The 18,381-nt window shown below is 40.7% G+C and overlaps 1 protein-coding gene across 1 annotated transcript in view; it reads left to right on the forward strand.

Moving 5' to 3' along the window:
• Positions 1–10,731, forward strand: part of LOC128644160 (USP6 N-terminal-like protein) — a 95,717-nt gene extending 84,986 nt beyond the window's left edge. The window contains exons 3-6 of the mRNA XM_053696866.1: positions 8,573–8,693; positions 9,728–9,822; positions 10,258–10,323; positions 10,684–10,731. Of these exons, the coding sequence (XP_053552841.1) occupies positions 8,573–8,693; positions 9,728–9,822; positions 10,258–10,323; positions 10,684–10,731 (330 nt within the window). The remainder of the gene's footprint in view (positions 1–8,572; positions 8,694–9,727; positions 9,823–10,257; positions 10,324–10,683) is intronic.
• Positions 10,732–18,381: the final 7,650 nt, after the last annotated feature.

Genomic DNA, 18,381 nt, shown 5'->3' on the forward strand with positions numbered 1-18,381 from the left:
TGTGTGATGTTTTTGTGTTGTCAATGCTCTACAGTCCGTCCTATATCACCGGCAGATGAAACACAGATCTTTAGTGTGTGATGTGTATGTGTTGTCAATGCTTTACAGTCCGTACTATATCACCGGCAGATTAACCACACAGCTTTAGTGTGTGAAGTGTATGTGTTGGCAATGCTCTACAGTCCGCCCTATATCACCGGCAGATTAAACACAGATCTTTAGTGTGTGATGTGTTTGTGTTGTCAATGCTCTACCGTCCGGCCTATATCACCAGCAGATTAACCACACAGCTTTAGTGTGTGATGTGTATGTGTTGTCAATGCTCTACCGTCCGTCATATATCACCGGCAGATTAACTACACATATTTAGTGTGTGATGTGTTTGTGTTGTCAATGCTCTACAGTCCGTCCTATATCACCGGCAGATTAAACACAGATCTTTAGTGTGTGATGTGTATGTGTTGTTAATGCTCTACAGTCCGTCCTATATCACCGGCAGATTAACTACACATCTTTAGTGTGTGATGTTTTTGTGTTGTCAATGCTCTACAGTCCGTCCTATATCACCGGCAGATGAAACACAGATCTTTAGTGTGTGATGTGTATGTGTTGTCAATGCTTTACAGTCCGTACTATATCACCGGCAGATTAACCACACAGCTTTAGTGTGTGAAGTGTATGTGTTGGCAATGCTCTACAGTCCGCCCTATATCACCGGCAGATTAAACACAGATCTTTAGTGTGTGATGTGTTTGTGTTGTCAATGCTCTACCGTCCGGCCTATATCACCGGCACATTAACCACACAGCTTTAGTGTGTGATGTGTATGTGTTGTCAATGCTCTACAGTCCGTACTATATAACCGGCAGATTAACCACACAGCTTTAGTGTGTGATGTGTTTGTGCTGTCAATGCTCTACCGTCCGTACTGTATCACCGGCAGATTAACCAAACAGCTTTAGTGTGTGATGTTTTTGTGTTGTCAATGCTCTACTGTCTGTACTGTATCACCGGCAGATTAACCACACAGCTTTAGTGTGTGATGTGTATGTGTTGTCAATGCTCTACTGTCTGTACTGTATCACCGGCAGATTAACCACACAGTTTTAGTGTGTGATGTGTATGTGTTGTCAATGCTCTACTGTCTGTACTGTATCACCGGCAGATTAACCACACAGCTTTAGTTTGTGATGTGTATGTGTTGTCAATGCTTTACAGTCCGTCCTATAACACCGGCAGATTAACCACACAGCTTTAGTGTGTGATGTTTTTGTGTTGTCAATGCTCTATCGTCTGTACTGTATCACTGCAGATTAACCACACAGCTTTAGTGTGTGATGTGTATGTGTTGTCAATGCTCTACAGTCCGACCTATATCACCAGCAGATTAACCACACAGCTTTAGTGTGTGATGTGTATGTGTTGTCAATGCTCTACCGTCCATCATATATCACCGGCAGATTAACTACACATATTTAGTGTGTGATGTGTTTGTGTTGTCAATGCTCTACAGTCCGTCCTATATCACCGGCAGATTAAACACAGATCTTTAGTGTGTGATGTGTATGTGTTGTTAATGCTCTACAGTCCGTCCTATATCACCGGCAGATTAACTACACATCTTTAGTGTGTGATGTTTTTGTGTTGTCAGTGCTCTACAGTCCGTCCTATATCACCGGCAGATGAAACACAGATCTTTAGTGTGTGATGTGTATGTGTTGTCAATGCTTTACAGTCCGTACTATATCACCGGCAGATTAACCACACAGCTTTAGTGTGTGAAGTGTATGTGTTGGCAATGCTCTACAGTCCGCCCTATATCACCGGCAGATTAAACACAGATCTTTAGTGTGTGATGTGTTTGTGTTGTCAATGCTCTACCGTCCGGCCTATATCACCGGCACATTAACCACACAGCTTTAGTGTGTGATGTGTATGTGTTGTCAATGCTCTACAGTCCGTCATATATCACCGGCAGATTAACTACACATATTTAGTGTGTGATGTTTTTGTGTTGTCAATGCTCTACAGTCCGTCCTATATCACCGGCAGATGAAACACAGATCTTTAGTGTGTGATGTGTATGTGTTGTCAATGCTTTACAGTCCGTACTATATCACCGGCAGATTAACCACACAGCTTTAGTGTGTGAAGTGTATGTGTTGGCAATGCTCTACAGTCCGCCCTATATCACCGGCAGATTAAACACAGATCTTTAGTGTGTGATGTGTTTGTGTTGTCAATGCTCTACCGTCCGGCCTATATCACCAGCAGATTAACCACACAGCTTTAGTGTGTGATGTGTTTGTGTTGTCAATGCTCTACCATCTGGCCTATATCACCGGCAGATTAACCACACAGCTTTAGTGTGTGATGTGTATGTGTTGTCAATGCTCTACAGTCCGTACTATATCACATGCAGATTAACCACGCAGCTTTAGTGCGTGATGTGTTTGTGTTGTCAATGCTCTACAGTCCGTACTGTATCACCGGCAGATTAACCACACAGCTTTAGTGTTTGATGTTTTTGTGTTGTCAATGCTCTACAGTCCGTCCTATATCACTGGCAGATTAAACACAGATCTTTAGTGTGTGATGTGTTTGTGTTGTCAATGCTCTACCGTCCGGCCTATATCACCGGCAGATTAACCACACAGCTTTAGTGTGTGATGTGTATGTGTTGTCAATGCTCTACTGTCTGTACTGTATCACCGGCAGATTAACCACACAGTTTTAGTGTGTGATGTGTATGTGTTGTCAATGCTCTACTGTCTGTACTGTATCACCGGCAGATTAACCACACAGCTTTAGTGTGTGATGTGTATGTGTTGTCAATGCTCTACTGTCTGTACTGTATCACCGGCAGATTAACCACACAGTTTTAGTGTGTGATGTGTATGTGTTGTCAATGCTCTACTGTCTGTACTGTATCACCGGCAGATTAACCACACAGCTTTAGTTTGTGATGTGTATGTGTTGTCAATGCTTTACAGTCCGTCCTATAACACCGGCAGATTAACCACACAGCTTTAGTGTGTGATGTTTTTGTGTTGTCAATGCTCTATCGTCTGTACTGTATCACTGCAGATTAACCACACAGCTTTAGTGTGTGATGTGTATGTGTTGTCAATGCTCTACAGTCCGACCTATATCACCAGCAGATTAACCACACAGCTTTAGTGTGTGATGTGTATGTGTTGTCAATGCTCTACCGTCCGTCATATATCACCGGCAGATTAACTACACATATTTAGTGTGTGATGTGTTTGTGTTGTCAATGCTCTACAGTCCGTCCTATATCACCGGCAGATTAAACACAGATCTTTAGTGTGTGATGTGTATGTGTTGTTAATGCTCTACAGTCCGTCCTATATCACCGGCAGATTAACTACACATCTTTAGTGTGTGATGTTTTTGTGTTGTCAATGCTCTACAGTCCGTCCTATATCACCGGCAGATGAAACACAGATCTTTAGTGTGTGATGTGTATGTGTTGTCAATGCTCTACAGTCCGTACTATATCACCGGCAGATTAACCACACAGCTTTAGTGTGTGAAGTGTATGTGTTGGCAATGCTCTACAGTCCGCCCTATATCACCGGCAGATTAAACACAGATCTTTAGTGTGTGATGTGTTTGTGTTGTCAATGCTCTACCGTCCGGCCTATATCACCGGCACATTAACCACACAGCTTTAGTGTGTGATGTGTATGTGTTGTCAATGCTCTACAGTCCGTCATATATCACCGGCAGATTAACTACACATATTTAGTGTGTGATGTTTTTGTGTTGTCAATGCTCTACAGTCCGTCCTATATCACCGGCAGATGAAACACAGATCTTTAGTGTGTGATGTGTATGTGTTGTCAATGCTCTACAGTCCGTACTATATCACCGGCAGATTAACCACACAGCTTTAGTGTGTGAAGTGTATGTGTTGTCAATGCTCTACAGTCCGCCCTATATCACCGGCAGATTAAACACAGATCTTTAGTGTGTGATGTGTTTGTGTTGTCAATGCTCTACCGTCCGGCCTATATCACCAGCAGATTAACCACACAGCTTTAGTGTGTGATGTGTATGTGTTGTCAATGCTCTACCGTCCGTCATATATCACCGGCAGATTAACTACACATATTTAGTGTGTGATGTGTTTGTGTTGTCAATGCTCTACAGTCCGTCCTATATCACCGGCAGATTAAACACAGATCTTTAGTGTGTGATGTGTATGTGTTGTTAATGCTCTACAGTCCGTCCTATATCACCGGCAGATTAACTACACATCTTTAGTGTGTGATGTTTTTGTGTTGTCAATGCTCTACAGTCCGTCCTATATCACCGGCAGATGAAACACAGATCTTTAGTGTGTGATGTGTATGTGTTGTCAATGCTTTACAGTCCGTACTATATCACCGGCAGATTAACCACACAGCTTTAGTGTGTGAAGTGTATGTGTTGGCAATGCTCTACAGTCCGCCCTATATCACCGGCAGATTAAACACAGATCTTTAGTGTGTGATGTGTTTGTGTTGTCAATGCTCTACCGTCCGGCCTATATCACCGGCACATTAACCACACAGCTTTAGTGTGTGATGTGTATGTGTTGTCAATGCTCTACAGTCCGTACTATATAACCGGCAGATTAACCACACAGCTTTAGTGTGTGATGTGTTTGTGCTGTCAATGCTCTACCGTCCGTACTGTATCACCGGCAGATTAACCAAACAGCTTTAGTGTGTGATGTTTTTGTGTTGTCAATGCTCTACAGTCCGTCCTATATCACCGGCAGATTAACCACACAGCTTTAGTGTGTGATGTGTTTGTGTTGTCAATGCTCTACCGTCCGTACTGTATTACCGGCAGATGAACCACACAGCTTTAGTGTGTGATGTTTTTGTTGTCAATGCTCTACAGTCCGTCGTATATCACCGGCAGATTAAACACAGAGCTTAAGTGTGTGATGTGTATGTGTTGTCAATGCTCTACAGTCCGTACTATATCACTGGCAGATTAACCACGCATCTTTAGCGTGTGATGTGTTTGTGTTGTCAATGCTCTACCGTCCGTACTGTATCACCGGCTGATTAACCACACAGCTTTAGTGTGTGATGTTTTTTTGTTGTCAATGCTCTACAGTCCGTCCTATATCACCGGCATATTGAACACAGAGCTTAAGTGTGTGATGTGTATGTGTTGTCAATGCTCTACAGTCCCTACTATATCACTGGCAGATTAACCACGCATCTTTAGCGTGTGATGTGTTTGTGTTGTCAATGCTCTACCGTCCGTCCTATATCACCGGCATATTGAACACAGAGCTTAAGTGTGTGATGTGTATGTGTTGTCAATGCTCTACAGTCCCTACTATATCACTGGCAGATTAACCACGCATCTTTAGCGTGTGATGTGTTTGTGTTGTCAATGCTCTACAGTCCATACTATATAACCGGCAGATTAACCACACAGCTTTAGTGTGTGATGTGTTGTCAATGCTCTACAGTCCGTCCTATATCACCGGCAGATTAACCACACAGCTTTAGTGTGTGATGTGTTTGTGTTGTCAATGCTCTACCGTCCGTACTGTATCACCGGCAGATTAACCACACAGATTTAGTGTGTGATGTTTTTGTGTTGTCAATGCTCTACAGTCCGTCCTATATCACCGGCAGATTGTACACAGAGCTTAAGTGTGTGATGTGTATGTGTTGTCAATGCTCTACAGTCCGCCCTATATCACAGGCAGATTAACCACACAGCTTTAGCGTGTTATGTGTTTGTGTTGTCAATGCTCTACCGTCCGTACTGTATCACCGGCTGATTAATCACACAGCTTTAGTGTGTGATGTTTTTGTGTTGTCAATGCTCTACAGTCCGTCCTATATCACCGGCAGATTGAACACAGAGCATAAGTGTGTTATGTGTATGTGTTGTCAATGCTCTACAGTCCGCCCTATATCACAGGCAGATTAACCACACAGCTTTAGCGTGTGATGTGTTTGTGTTGTCAATGCTCTACCGTCCGTACTGTATCACCGGCTGATTAACCATGCAGCTTTAGTGTGTGATGTTTTTTTGTTGTCAATGCTCTACAGTCCGTCCTATATCACCGGCATATTGAACACAGAGCTTAAGTGTGTGATGTTTATGTGTTGTCAATGCTCTACAGTCCCTACTATATCACTGGCAGATTAACCACGCATCTTTAGCGTGTGATGTGTTTGTGTTGTCAATGCTCTATAGTCCTTACTGTATCACCGGCTTATTAACCACACAGCTTTAGTTTTTGATGTGTTTGTGTTTTAAATGCTCTACCGTCCGTACTATATCACTGGCAGATAAACCACACAGCTTTAGTGTGTGATGTGTATGTGTTGTCAATGCTCTACAGTCCGTACTATATCACCGGCAGATTAACTACACATCTTTAGTGTGTGATGTTTTTGTGTTGTCAATGCTCTACAGTCCGTCCTATATCACCGGCAGATTAACCACACAGCTTTAGTGTGTGATGTGTATGTGTTGTCAATGCTCTACAGTCCGTCCTATATCACCGTCAGATTAAACACTGATCTTTAGTGTGTGATGTGTTTTTGTTGTCAATGCTCTACCGTCCGGCCTATATCACCGGCACATTAACCACACAGCTTTAGTGTGTGATGTGTATGTGTTGTCAATGCTCTACAGTCTGTACTATATAACCGGCAGATTAACCACACAACTTTAGTGTGTGATGTGTATGTGTTGTCAATGCTCTACAGTCCGTCCTATATTACCGGCAGATTAACCACATAGCTTTAGTGTGTGATGTGTTTGTGTTGTCAATGCTCTACCGTCCGTACTGTATCACCGGCAGATTAACCACACAGCTTTAGTGTGTGATGTTTTTGTGTTGTCAATGCTCTACAGTCCGTCCTATATCACCGGCAGATTGTACACAGAGCTTAAGTGTGTGATGTGTATGTGTTGTCAATGCTCTACAGTCCGTACTGTATCACTGGCAGATTAACCACACATCTTTAGTATGTGATGTGTATGTGTTGTCAATGCTCTACCGTCCGTACTGTATCACCGGCAGATTAACCACACAGCTTTAGTGTGTGATGTGTATGTGTTGTCAATGCTCTGCTGTCCGTCCTATATCACCAGCAGATTAACCACACAGCTTTAGTGTGTGATGTGTATGTGTTGTCAATGCTCTACTGTCCGTCCTATATCACCTGCAGATTAACCACACAGCTTTAGTGTGTGATGTGTTTGTGTTGTCAATGCTCTACCGTCCGTACTGTATCACCGGCAGATTAACCACACAGCTTTAGTGTGTGATGTGTATGTGTTGTCAATGCTCTACCGTCCGACCTATATCACCGGCAGATTAACCACACAGCTTTAGTGTGTGATGTGTTTGTGTTGTCAATGCTCTGCCATCCGGCCTATATCCGGCAGATTAACCACACAGCTTTAGTGTGTGATGTGTTTGTGTTGTCAATGCTCTGCAGTCCGTTCTATATCACCGGCAGATTAACCATACAGCTTTAGTGTGTTATGTGTTTGTGTTGTCAATGCTCTACCGTCCGTCCTATATCACCGTCAGATTAACCACACAGCTTTAGTGTGTGATGTGTATGTGTTGTCAATGCTCTACAGTCCGTCATATATCACCGTCAGATTAACCACACAGCTTTAGTGTGTGATGTGTTTGTGTTGTCAATGCTCTACCGTCCATACTATATCACCGGCAAATTAACCGTAAAGCTTTAGTGTGTGATGTGTATGTGTTGTCAATGCTCTACCGTCCATACTATATCACCGGCAAATTAACCGTAAAGCTTTAGTGTGTGATGTGTATGTGTTGTCAATGCTCTACAGTCCGTACTATATCACCGGCAAATTAACCGTAAAGCTTTAGTGTGTGATGTGTATGTGTTGTCAATGCTCTACCGTCCATACTATATCACCGGCAAATTAACCGTAAAGCTTTAGTGTGTGATGTGTATGTGTTGTCAATGCTCTACCGTCCGTACTGTATCACCGGCAGATTAACCACACAGCTTTAGTGTGTGATCTTTATGTATTGTCAATGCTCTACCGTCCGTACTATATCACCGGCAGATTAACCACACAGCTTTAGTATGTGATGTGTATGTGTTGTCAATGCTCTACCGTCCGTACTATATCACCGGCACATTAACCACACTCATCCTTATCACACACCCTACTGAAGTCTTACGTTGTTGTGTTTTCGTGGCCTTGTGTAAAACATCAGGTCTAATAGAACAATTTGCGGTGCTATCTAGGACGAAATAAGAAGCCGCACTGAAATAAATGTAAAATGTTTATTGAAAAAAATGTGTGCAAATGAATCTCATTTCTACAATTGTTTGACTTCATGATAGCTAAATATAAAGTTTGTTGTATAAGTTACTTTGCTCCCAATTAGCGGTAACTCTTTAAAATATTTTTACTTTGGCTTTCATAGAAGCTGCTACGTACATTGCCTTATAGCCAATGGGTTAATCATGGGTTCTGTGCCTTAACCATTGGTATTTCTGTTGCATTTTGCTTCCCTTTGCAGGAAGTCAGCTACTGCCAGGGGATGAGTCAGATTGCGGCGGTGCTGCTTATGTATCTGAATGAAGAGGATGCTTTCTGGGCACTGGCCCAGCTGCTGACCAATCAGAGGCATGCAATGCACGGTAAGTAATTGCTGGTTACTAGTAGGTATCATTAAAGGGCACTTGATTATTATACCATGCTCTGAACATATCAGATTTTACCTATTACATATGAAACCACAGACCAGTATGATTAAGGGGTTAATGTCCCTGAAACGTCGCTGTTACATATGATTCCAGAATAAAGATTTTCAATTTTATAGTGCTGGTGACTTTCTGGTTTTTACAGACCAGTATGTAGGTGTCACATTTTTAGTATATAAGGTGCACCAGCTTATAAGATGCAGCATGATTTAAAATAGTTCTAAGATCTCTTGTTCCCTTCTCCCTTTCTGCCTCCTCTCTTAAAATTATTTTAGCTTTATAGTATTACACCTGTGGTTATATCTAGGGAGCAGGACTGTGGCAATGGTTTAGACTAGAGTTATGGCAAGTCACAGCCAGGGTAATGAATAGGACCATGGTTTGATCTTGAGATTTGTAATATAGTTACAACTAGGACTAATATTATGACTAGAATTAAGACCATGGCTTTGTTTAGGGGATAGGCTTACAATTTTGGGTAATGGCTATTGTTATGACTAGGATTTTTGTTAGGAATAGGGTTACAGATAAGCTTATGTCAAGTGTACAGCATTTCCTCTAGATATTTTGTAGTGGTCACATGACCCTGATGCTATCATACAGTGGTCACATGACCCTGGTGCTATCATACAGTGGTCACATAACCCTGATGCTATCATACAGTGGTCACATGACCCTGATGCTATCATACAGTGGTCACATAACCCTGATGCTATCATACAGTGATCACATGACCCTGATGCTATCATACAGTGGTCACATGACCCTGATGCAATCATACAGTGGTCACATGACCCTCATGCTATCATACAGTGGTCACATGACCCTCATGCTATCATACAATGGATTCTCTTGGTATAATATGGTGATATAAACTGACAAAAAATAGTTTGTCCTACTTTCTCTGAGCAATATTTTTTCAGATATTTGCATATTTTATTTCTAATAAACTGTTTGTCTTCTATCTGAAGGGTTCTTTATTCCTGGTTTCCCAAAACTCCAGCGGTTTCAGAGTCACCACGAACAGATTCTCAGCAAGGTGTTTCCGAAACTAAAGAAGCATATGGTAAAACCCTGTAGTGTAATGTTTTTATATTTATGTGTTTACGTAAATGTATAAATGGTTAGTTAATAAAAGCACAACGCTTGGAGACGATATGATCCAGTGCACAGAACGGTTATACAAATATGGAGGAGAAAGTTGGCAGAAAATAGATATATTTTACAAATAATGATTGAATTATTATTGATACTCATTTTATCAACCTCAGAAGAATGAAGGCTGAACTAGCCGTGCCCAGATTAGAACATGGGCCAATGGGGTTTGAACACATAATCCAGCTGCTCAATTATCCAAAAATGTTTTTATTTTCTTTACTTCTTAAACTCATAAAAATAAAAATATTTACCCAGCAAGAATTATTGTAGCTACTGATAATGGGTAGTGATCTGCAAATAATAAGTAGTCCAGGAGATAACTTCTATGTGTTATGTGCTGTAGGACAAAGAAGACATGTCTACTGGGATCTATACCACCAAATGGTTCCTGCAATGCTTCTTAGATCGGGTAAGCACCAACAAATGCATAACACTTATGTATCGCTCACACATCAAGTTCATGTGAGGCAAATTCATAAATAACCCAATTTTTTCTTACTAAATACTAAAAAGTACAAAAAAATAAATAAATCTAAAATAAAAACAAGGAAAATAATCTTGAAAATATACATGTACAAAATCTAAAATAATATTCAAAACTAAAAAAACTAAAATAAGCATAAAAATAAAAAAGTACAACTACAAAAAAGAGTAGAGTGTTCACATTATGAGGAGCGTAATTTAAAAAACATCTTCATTCTTTATCGCCTTATTTTATTTTAATGCACCTTATTAGAGATTGTGTGGTTCACTTGTTTTTTTATTAAAGATGAACAACATTTTAAAAGAACTAACATTGAAAAAGGACAAATACTAAAAAGAGTATAAATACTAAAATAATCTTTAAAACTATAAAAAAATGCAAATGCTAAAAAAATGTAAAAATTTTTCAAATTTAAAAAACAAAATGTTCAAAAGTATAAGAGTAGAATCCTCCAAACTAAAAAATACAATAATCAAAACTACACAAACCTCAAAACTTATAATAATAATAATAATATTCAAAACCCCAGTACAAAGAGTAAAATAACCTAAATTTTTTTTAAAAAAAATAAGTACAAAATTAAAAATATTTTTTTTTTTTTTTTTTTTTTTTTTTTTTAGAATCAAAGATTTTTATTGAGGAATACCAGATATACAAGGGTAACATTCAATAAACATTATACATAGAATTGAAACACGTCACCTCTGAGGTTTTGTCCAACCAGAAATCTCTAGCATAATAGGAAGTAATCACAATCTGGCATTACCTCTTTTTCGTTTTGTTTCCTATGTTACAACACAGAAAGAAGAAAGGTACCATTCACAGTTTAAATATCCAAATCAACTTGTATATCCTATAGTATGGTAGACTGAATACAATATAAAGATGTATTTGGATTCTATGTAAATAAAAAAGGGATATAAGAAAGACTTATAATTATGTATTAACAATTGCAGATAAACACCGCTTATTTGTCCACTTACAGTAAGGGTGAACAGTAGCTAAAGGTAAGGGCGGGGGGCGGAGCCCTAAATTATATTGGAGCTAACGAGTTTCCCAGGTTATTATCATGATGTCTGCTCTCTAGAAGAATACTTAAGTGGAACCCTGATAAAAGTCCCTGGGCCTTTGTGTATATATATATAAAAAAAAAAATACGATTATATTCTGGATCAGTTACTCTCAGAAAGGGGTATTAGGATGTATGCACTATGAGATATAGGACAAATGATAGCATACATGGTATAAGATGAGATATATAGGGGGCTTCTAGATGAGCTCCTCTCCAGGGGAGATGCCACCTAAGGGCGATGAGGGGAAAGGGAGTTGGGGTATGACCCGCAGGCAACCAGTACCGGCGGGAAAGGGAGGAGAGGAGCCTAGCAATAATAAATGATGTGCTCTAGTAATGAGGTGGTACTGTGTCTGAAGCTACATATCTACTATATCAGGGTTTGTCGGGTATGACAACTATGCATATTTTAAGACCTATTAAAGCCATAGCAAACTGTATCGGCCGCTGACAGTCCACTCGTTCATCATAGGTAGATAGTGCAGGGAACCCCAAAGGATAACCATAATGAAATATATATAGAAGAATAGTCTTAACTGATTCCCAGGGATCAAACATCTCTTCATGAATGACAGTATCAGACATCACACATCGACCCTATTCTCCAAGCGTATACAGTTTTGACATTAACCTTATAATTAAACAGACACTACCTAAACAAAAACAATACATTGGAAATGTTAACTCCCTATTCCCCTGCTCGCGCAGAGAGAAAATGGAACCATGCCTGCTGTGAAGAATCTCTATATGGCAACCTGCAATGGACTAGAAAATAAATACACATCCTTATTTATAGCTTTATGCATAGGCATACATAATATACCTCATGAACATTTCTAAGTGAACCAGGGAGGTTGAGATTCAGTATATTGGCTACCTTGTATAGAGCAGTTCACTACTTCAGCCTTACAGCGTCACATAAATGGGTTTCCCAAACTAAGGTCCTAAAAAGGGGGGGGGGGCTGTATAGAAGCTGAAGCACACAAATAAGGGTGCAGATGTATGGGTATTGAAATTAAGGAAATAGCTGCATTCACTGGAGAGAGTGGGAAAAGATTTGGCTTTCTCATATGTGGCGTAGGTACTGTGAATAAGGCTATTATACAAATTAATATATAGCATTGCTGTATTATCAATTTAACTTAAGTAAAGAGAGTTGCTGAACTAAGTAAACATGTACAAGCAACCGATAACAGTGGATTGGGATAATATAGAACAAACACAACATGAAAATACCTCGTTGGGCACATGAGATAGAATGTATTTCCCCATTGATTAAGGATGACTGGTATCATAGAGGTGGGATGTCATATATATAACTGTAGGAGGTACAGAAATTATACTTCTACCTACTTATATAGTAGTGACTTTCTAGGTAGATAAGACCCTGGGTTACTTAGTATCCTCAATGGAAAAAGGTCCTCTAGACACTATAAATGGTAGAAGTACTGGCTCAGGTGTACAGTAAAACAGTGCTAATAACATCTAACTATAGGCTGATTGACTGTCTCAAACTGCCCTCCAAACACATCCATATAAGAAAATATTTAGTGTGGGGGAGCGAAAAGGAGCAGCCTGTCAGGTATTGAAAATAATAACTGAGAACCATGTCCTACAAAACACTTTCTCAGAGAGTCATATTCAGTCTGTTGTATCAAACTGTAGAGTTTTCATATGCGACCGGGTCCCTGAGACTGCGAGCGACAAGTCTCTGCTGTTACTGAAAGTTATTGATTAGCCCGAAAGCGGCTATGTGTAGCTTAGCCGATACCTATCTTGTCATTCCTCCAGGAGCCTGAGTGTACTTCTACCATGACACACTCCAGTTCCCCAGAAATCCTCTCTGACGGGTTAGCCTGCCTTGGTTCTGTGAGGACTACAAACAGAAGATGGCACTGGGTTTCATTCTCTCTCCTCGGGAGCGGGGACTTGATACTTAACTGAGGAGGCAACCTAGCGTAGCGAATACCGAAGTGCTGGGCTACCATCAAATTCACTGAGCCACTGTGAACCCCCCCGCAGACATAGGAATCCTGTATGTCGGAGGTAAGGGCATAGGTAGCGGGGAGGCTAACCGGGCTACTTTCACCTATTAGCTGTGACTCGGGGATCGGCAATTCAGCATCTGACAATCCGCTGGTAAGTGCTGGGTCTCGTTCTCAGGACTCTGCTGATTTAAGTGTAAAGGGGTTACCATCTCTCTCCTCAGCACTCCTATCCCCGCAGAAGCGGGATCTCTAACCTCTTCCTGAGGAAAAGCCTTCTGTCCCGTAGTCCAGTCTGCTTCAGTAATGTTGAGCGCTGAGGAGTCAGCAGGCGGAATAGGAGAGAGCAAGACGCCATCTTGAAGGCTGCAGGGGCAGTGATATTCGGAGAAACAGCGTATAAGCTGGGCAAAGTGGAAATCCATTTTGTCGCTTAAACTTTTTAAAGATAGCAGTAGTGCAGCCTCCATTTCTCCTTTGCAATAGCTCGCAACAGTTGGTAGTGGTGGAGAATATTTCAGTGCTTCTGTAGCCACTGCGACGCCTGTCTGCCGAAAGTCCATGAAATTCAACTCCCAGCTGCAGGGAGTATAGGCCTTATGTAGAGAAGTTAATTTCGAGTCCATGTACTATTACATAGTTTGTACTGTCCCTTCTAGATATGTCCAGGAGGCCTTGTTATCTTCAAGTTAGGGTTTTAGAGTATCCCATTGAGCATTTTTGTCACCTTTCTTAGGCTTCTATTGCAGAGCTCTACAATTGTGTGGCCATGTTCATCGGCGGTTGGCTCTGCCCCCCTAAAAATATCTTTTAATAAAGAAAAAAAATAATCAAAAATGAAATCTCTTAAATTGGAACATTTGACAGCAATATTGAATAGTCACTTACTATGAGGTAAAATTACTGGTGGCACTAAGTAATCTTTTTCTAGCGGTGCTAGTGACTTAAAAGTATCCAGAATCATTAATACCAGTAGAAGCAATGAGTTTGCTCTTTTCATATATATTTCCTCTAAAACGCAGATTAAATGTACAGATGTTACATAGTTACTTAAAGGGACAGTCTAGTCAAAAATAAACTTTCATGATTCAGTTAGGGGCGGGCATGTAATTTTAAACAAATTTCCAATTTACTTTTATCATTAATTTTGCTTTGTTCTCTTGGTATTATTAGTTGAAAGCTAAACCTAGGTAGGCTCATATGGTAATTGCTAATCCCTTGAAGGCCGCCTCTTATCTGAATGCATTTTGACATTTTCCACAACTAGTTGGTGTTAGTTAATGTGTGCCATATAGATAACATTGTGCTCATGTATGTGGAGTTATGTATGAGTCCGCACTGACTGGCTAAATGCAACTCTGTCAAAAGAGCTGAGATTAGGGGGCAGTCTGCAGAGGCTTAAATACAAGGTAATCAGTGATAAAAAGTATATTAATATAAATGAGATAAGGGGCAGTTTGCAGAGGCTTATATACAAGGTAATCACAGAGGTAAAAAGTATATTAATATAACTGAGATAAGGAGCAGTCTGCAGAGGCTTATATACAAGGTAATCAGTGATAAAAAGTATATTAATATAAATGAGATAAGGGGCAGTTTGCAGAAGCTTAGATACAAGGTAATCACAGAGGTAAAAAGTATATTAATATAACTGAGATAAGGAGCAGTCTGCAGAGGCTTAGATACAGGGTAATCACAGGGGTAAAAAGTATATGAATATAACTGAGATAAGGGGCAGTCTGCAGAGGCTTAGATACAAGGTAATCACAGAGGTAAAACTGAGATAAGGGGACAGTTTGCAGAGGCTTAGATGCAGGGTAATCACAGAGGTAAAACTGAGATAAGGGGGCAGTCTGCAGAGACTTAGAAACTGGGTAATTACAGAGGTAAAACTGAGATAAGGGGGCAGTCTGCAGAGGCTTAGATACAGGGTAATCACAGAGATAAAACTGAGATAAGGGGGCGGTTTGCAGAGGCTTAAATACAGGGTAATCACAGAAGTAAAACTGAGATAAGGGGGCAGTCTGCAGAGACTTAGAAGCCGGATAATTACAGAGGTAAAACTGAGATAAGGGAGCAGTCTGCAGAGGCTTAGATACAGGGTAATCACAGAGGTAAAACTGAGATAAAGGGCAGTCTGCAGAGGCTTAGATACAGGGTAATCACAGAGGTAAAAAGTATATTAATATAACTGAGATAAGGGGCAGTCTGCAGAGGCTTAGATACAAGGTAAACACAGAGGTAAAACTGAGATAAGTAAGCAGTTTGCAGAGGCTTAGATACAAGGTAATCACAAAGGTAAAACTGAAATAAGGGGGCAGTCTGCAGAGGCTTAGATACAAGGTAATCACAGAGGTAAAACTGAGATAAGGGGGCAGTCTGCAGAGGCTTAGATACAGTGTAATCACAGAGGTAAAACTGAGATAAGGGGGCAGTCTGCAGAGGCTTAGATACAAGGTAATCACAGAGGTAAAACTGAGATAAGGGGCAGTCTGCAGAGGCTTAGATACAGTGTAATCACAGAGGTAAAACTGAGATAAGGGGGCAGTCTGCAGAGGCTTAGATACAAGGTAATCACAGAGGTAAAACTGAGATAAGGGGCAGTCTGCAGAGGCTTAGATACAAGGTAATCACAGAGGTAAAACTAAGATAAGGGGGAAGTCTGCAGAGGCTTAGATACAAGGTGATTACAGAGGTAAAACTGAGATAAGGGGGCAGTCTGCAGAGGCTTAGATACAAGGTAATCACAGAGGTAAAACTGAGATAAGGGGGCAGTCTGCAGAGGCTTAGATACAAGGTAATCACAGAGGTAAAACTGAGATAATAGGGCAGTCTGCAGAGACTTAGAAATCGGGTAATTACAGAGGTAAAACTGAGATAAGGGGGCAGTCTGCAGAGGCTTAGATACAAGGTAATCACAGAGGTAAAACTGAGATAAGGGGCAGTCTGCTAAGGCTTAGATACAAGGTAATCACAGAGGTAAAACTGAGATAAGGGGCAGTCTGCAGAGGCTTAGCTACAAGGTAATCACAGGGGTAAAAAGTATATTAATATAACTGAGATAAGGGGCAGTCTGCAGAGGCTTAGATACAAGGTAATCACAGAGGTAAAAAGTATATTAATATAACTGAGATAAGGAGCAGTCTGCAGAGGCTTAGATACAGGGTAATCACAGGGGTCAAAAGTATATTAATATAACTGAGATAAGGGGGCAGTCTGCAGAGGCTTAGATACAAGGTAATCACAGAGGTAAAACTGAGATAAGGGGCAGTCTGCTGAGGCTTAGCTACAAGGTAATCACAGAGGTAAAAAGTATATTAATATAACTGAGATAAGGGACAGTCTGCAGAGGCTTAGATACAAGGTAATCACAGAGGTAAAAAGTATATTAATATAACTGAGATAAGGGGCAGTTTGCAGAAGCTTAGATACAAGGTAATCACAGAGGTAAAAAGTATATTAATATAACTGAGATAAGGAGCAGTCTGCAGAGGCTTAGATACAGGGTAATCACAGGGGTAAAAATAATATGAATATAACTGAGATAAGGGGCAGTCTGCAGAGGCTTAGATACAAGGTAATCACAGAGGTAAAACTGAGATAAGGGGCAGTCTGCAGAGGCTTAGATACAGAGGTAATCACAGAGGTAAAACTGAGATAAGGGGCAGTCTGCAGAGGCTTAGATACAGGGTAATCACAGAGATAAAACTGAGATAAGGGGACAGTTTGCAGAGGCTTAGATACAGAGGTAATCACAGAGGTAAAACTGAGATAAGGGGCAGTCTGCAGAGGCTTAGATACAAGGTAATCACAGAGGTAAAACTGAGATAAGGGGGCAGTCTGCAGAGGCTTATATACAAGGTAATCACAGAGGTAAAAAGTATATTAATATAACTGAGATAAGGGGCAGTCTGCAGAGGCTTAGATACAAGGTAATCACAGAGGTAAAACGTATATTAATATAACTGAGATAAGGGGCAGTCTGCAGAGGCTTAGATACAAGGTAATCACAGAGGTAAAACTGAGATAAGGGGCAGTCTGCAGAGGCTTATATACAAGGTAATCACATAGGTAAAACTGAGATAAGGGGGCAGTCTGCAGACGCTTAGATGCAGGGTAATCACAGAGGTAAAACTGAGATAAGGGGGCAGTCTGCAGAGACTTAGAAACCGGGTAATTACAGAGGTAAAACTGAGATAAGGGGGCAGTCTGCAGAGGCTTAGATACAGGGTAATCACAGAGGTAAAACTGAGATAAGGGGGCGGTTTGCAGAGGCTTAAATACAGGGTAATCACAGAAGTAAAACTGAGATAAGGGGGCAGTCTGCAGAGACTTAGAAGCCGGATAATTACAGAGGTAAAACTGAGATAAGGGAGCAGTCTGCAGAGGCTTAGATACAGGGTAATCACAGAGGTAAAACTGAGATAAAGGGCAGTCTGCAGAGGCTTAGATACAGGGTAATCACAGAGGTAAAAAGTATATTAATATAACTGAGATAAGGGGCAGTCTGCAGAGGCTTAGATACAAGGTAAACACAGAGGTAAAACTGAGATAAGTAAGCAGTTTGCAGAGGCTTAGATACAAGGTAATCACAAAGGTAAAACTGAAATAAGGGGGCAGTCTGCAGAGGCTTAGATACTAGGTAATCACAGAGGTAAAACTGAGATAAGGGGGCAGTCTACAGAGGCTTAGATACAAGGTAATCACAGAGGTAAAACTGAGATAAGGGGGCAGTCTGCAGAGGCTTAGATACAAGGTAATCACAGAGGTAAAACTGAGATAATAGGGCAGTCTGCAGAGACTTAGAAATCGGGTAATTACAGAGGTAAAACTGAGATAAGGGGGCAGTCTGCAGAGGCTTAGATACAAGGTAATCACAGAGGTAAAACTGAGATAAGGGGCAGTCTGCTGAGGCTTAGATACAAG

The sequence above is a fragment of the Bombina bombina genome, unplaced genomic scaffold (genome assembly GCF_027579735.1).
Source record: "Bombina bombina isolate aBomBom1 unplaced genomic scaffold, aBomBom1.pri scaffold_816, whole genome shotgun sequence".
In the NCBI taxonomy this organism is placed as follows: Eukaryota; Metazoa; Chordata; class Amphibia; order Anura; family Bombinatoridae; genus Bombina; species Bombina bombina.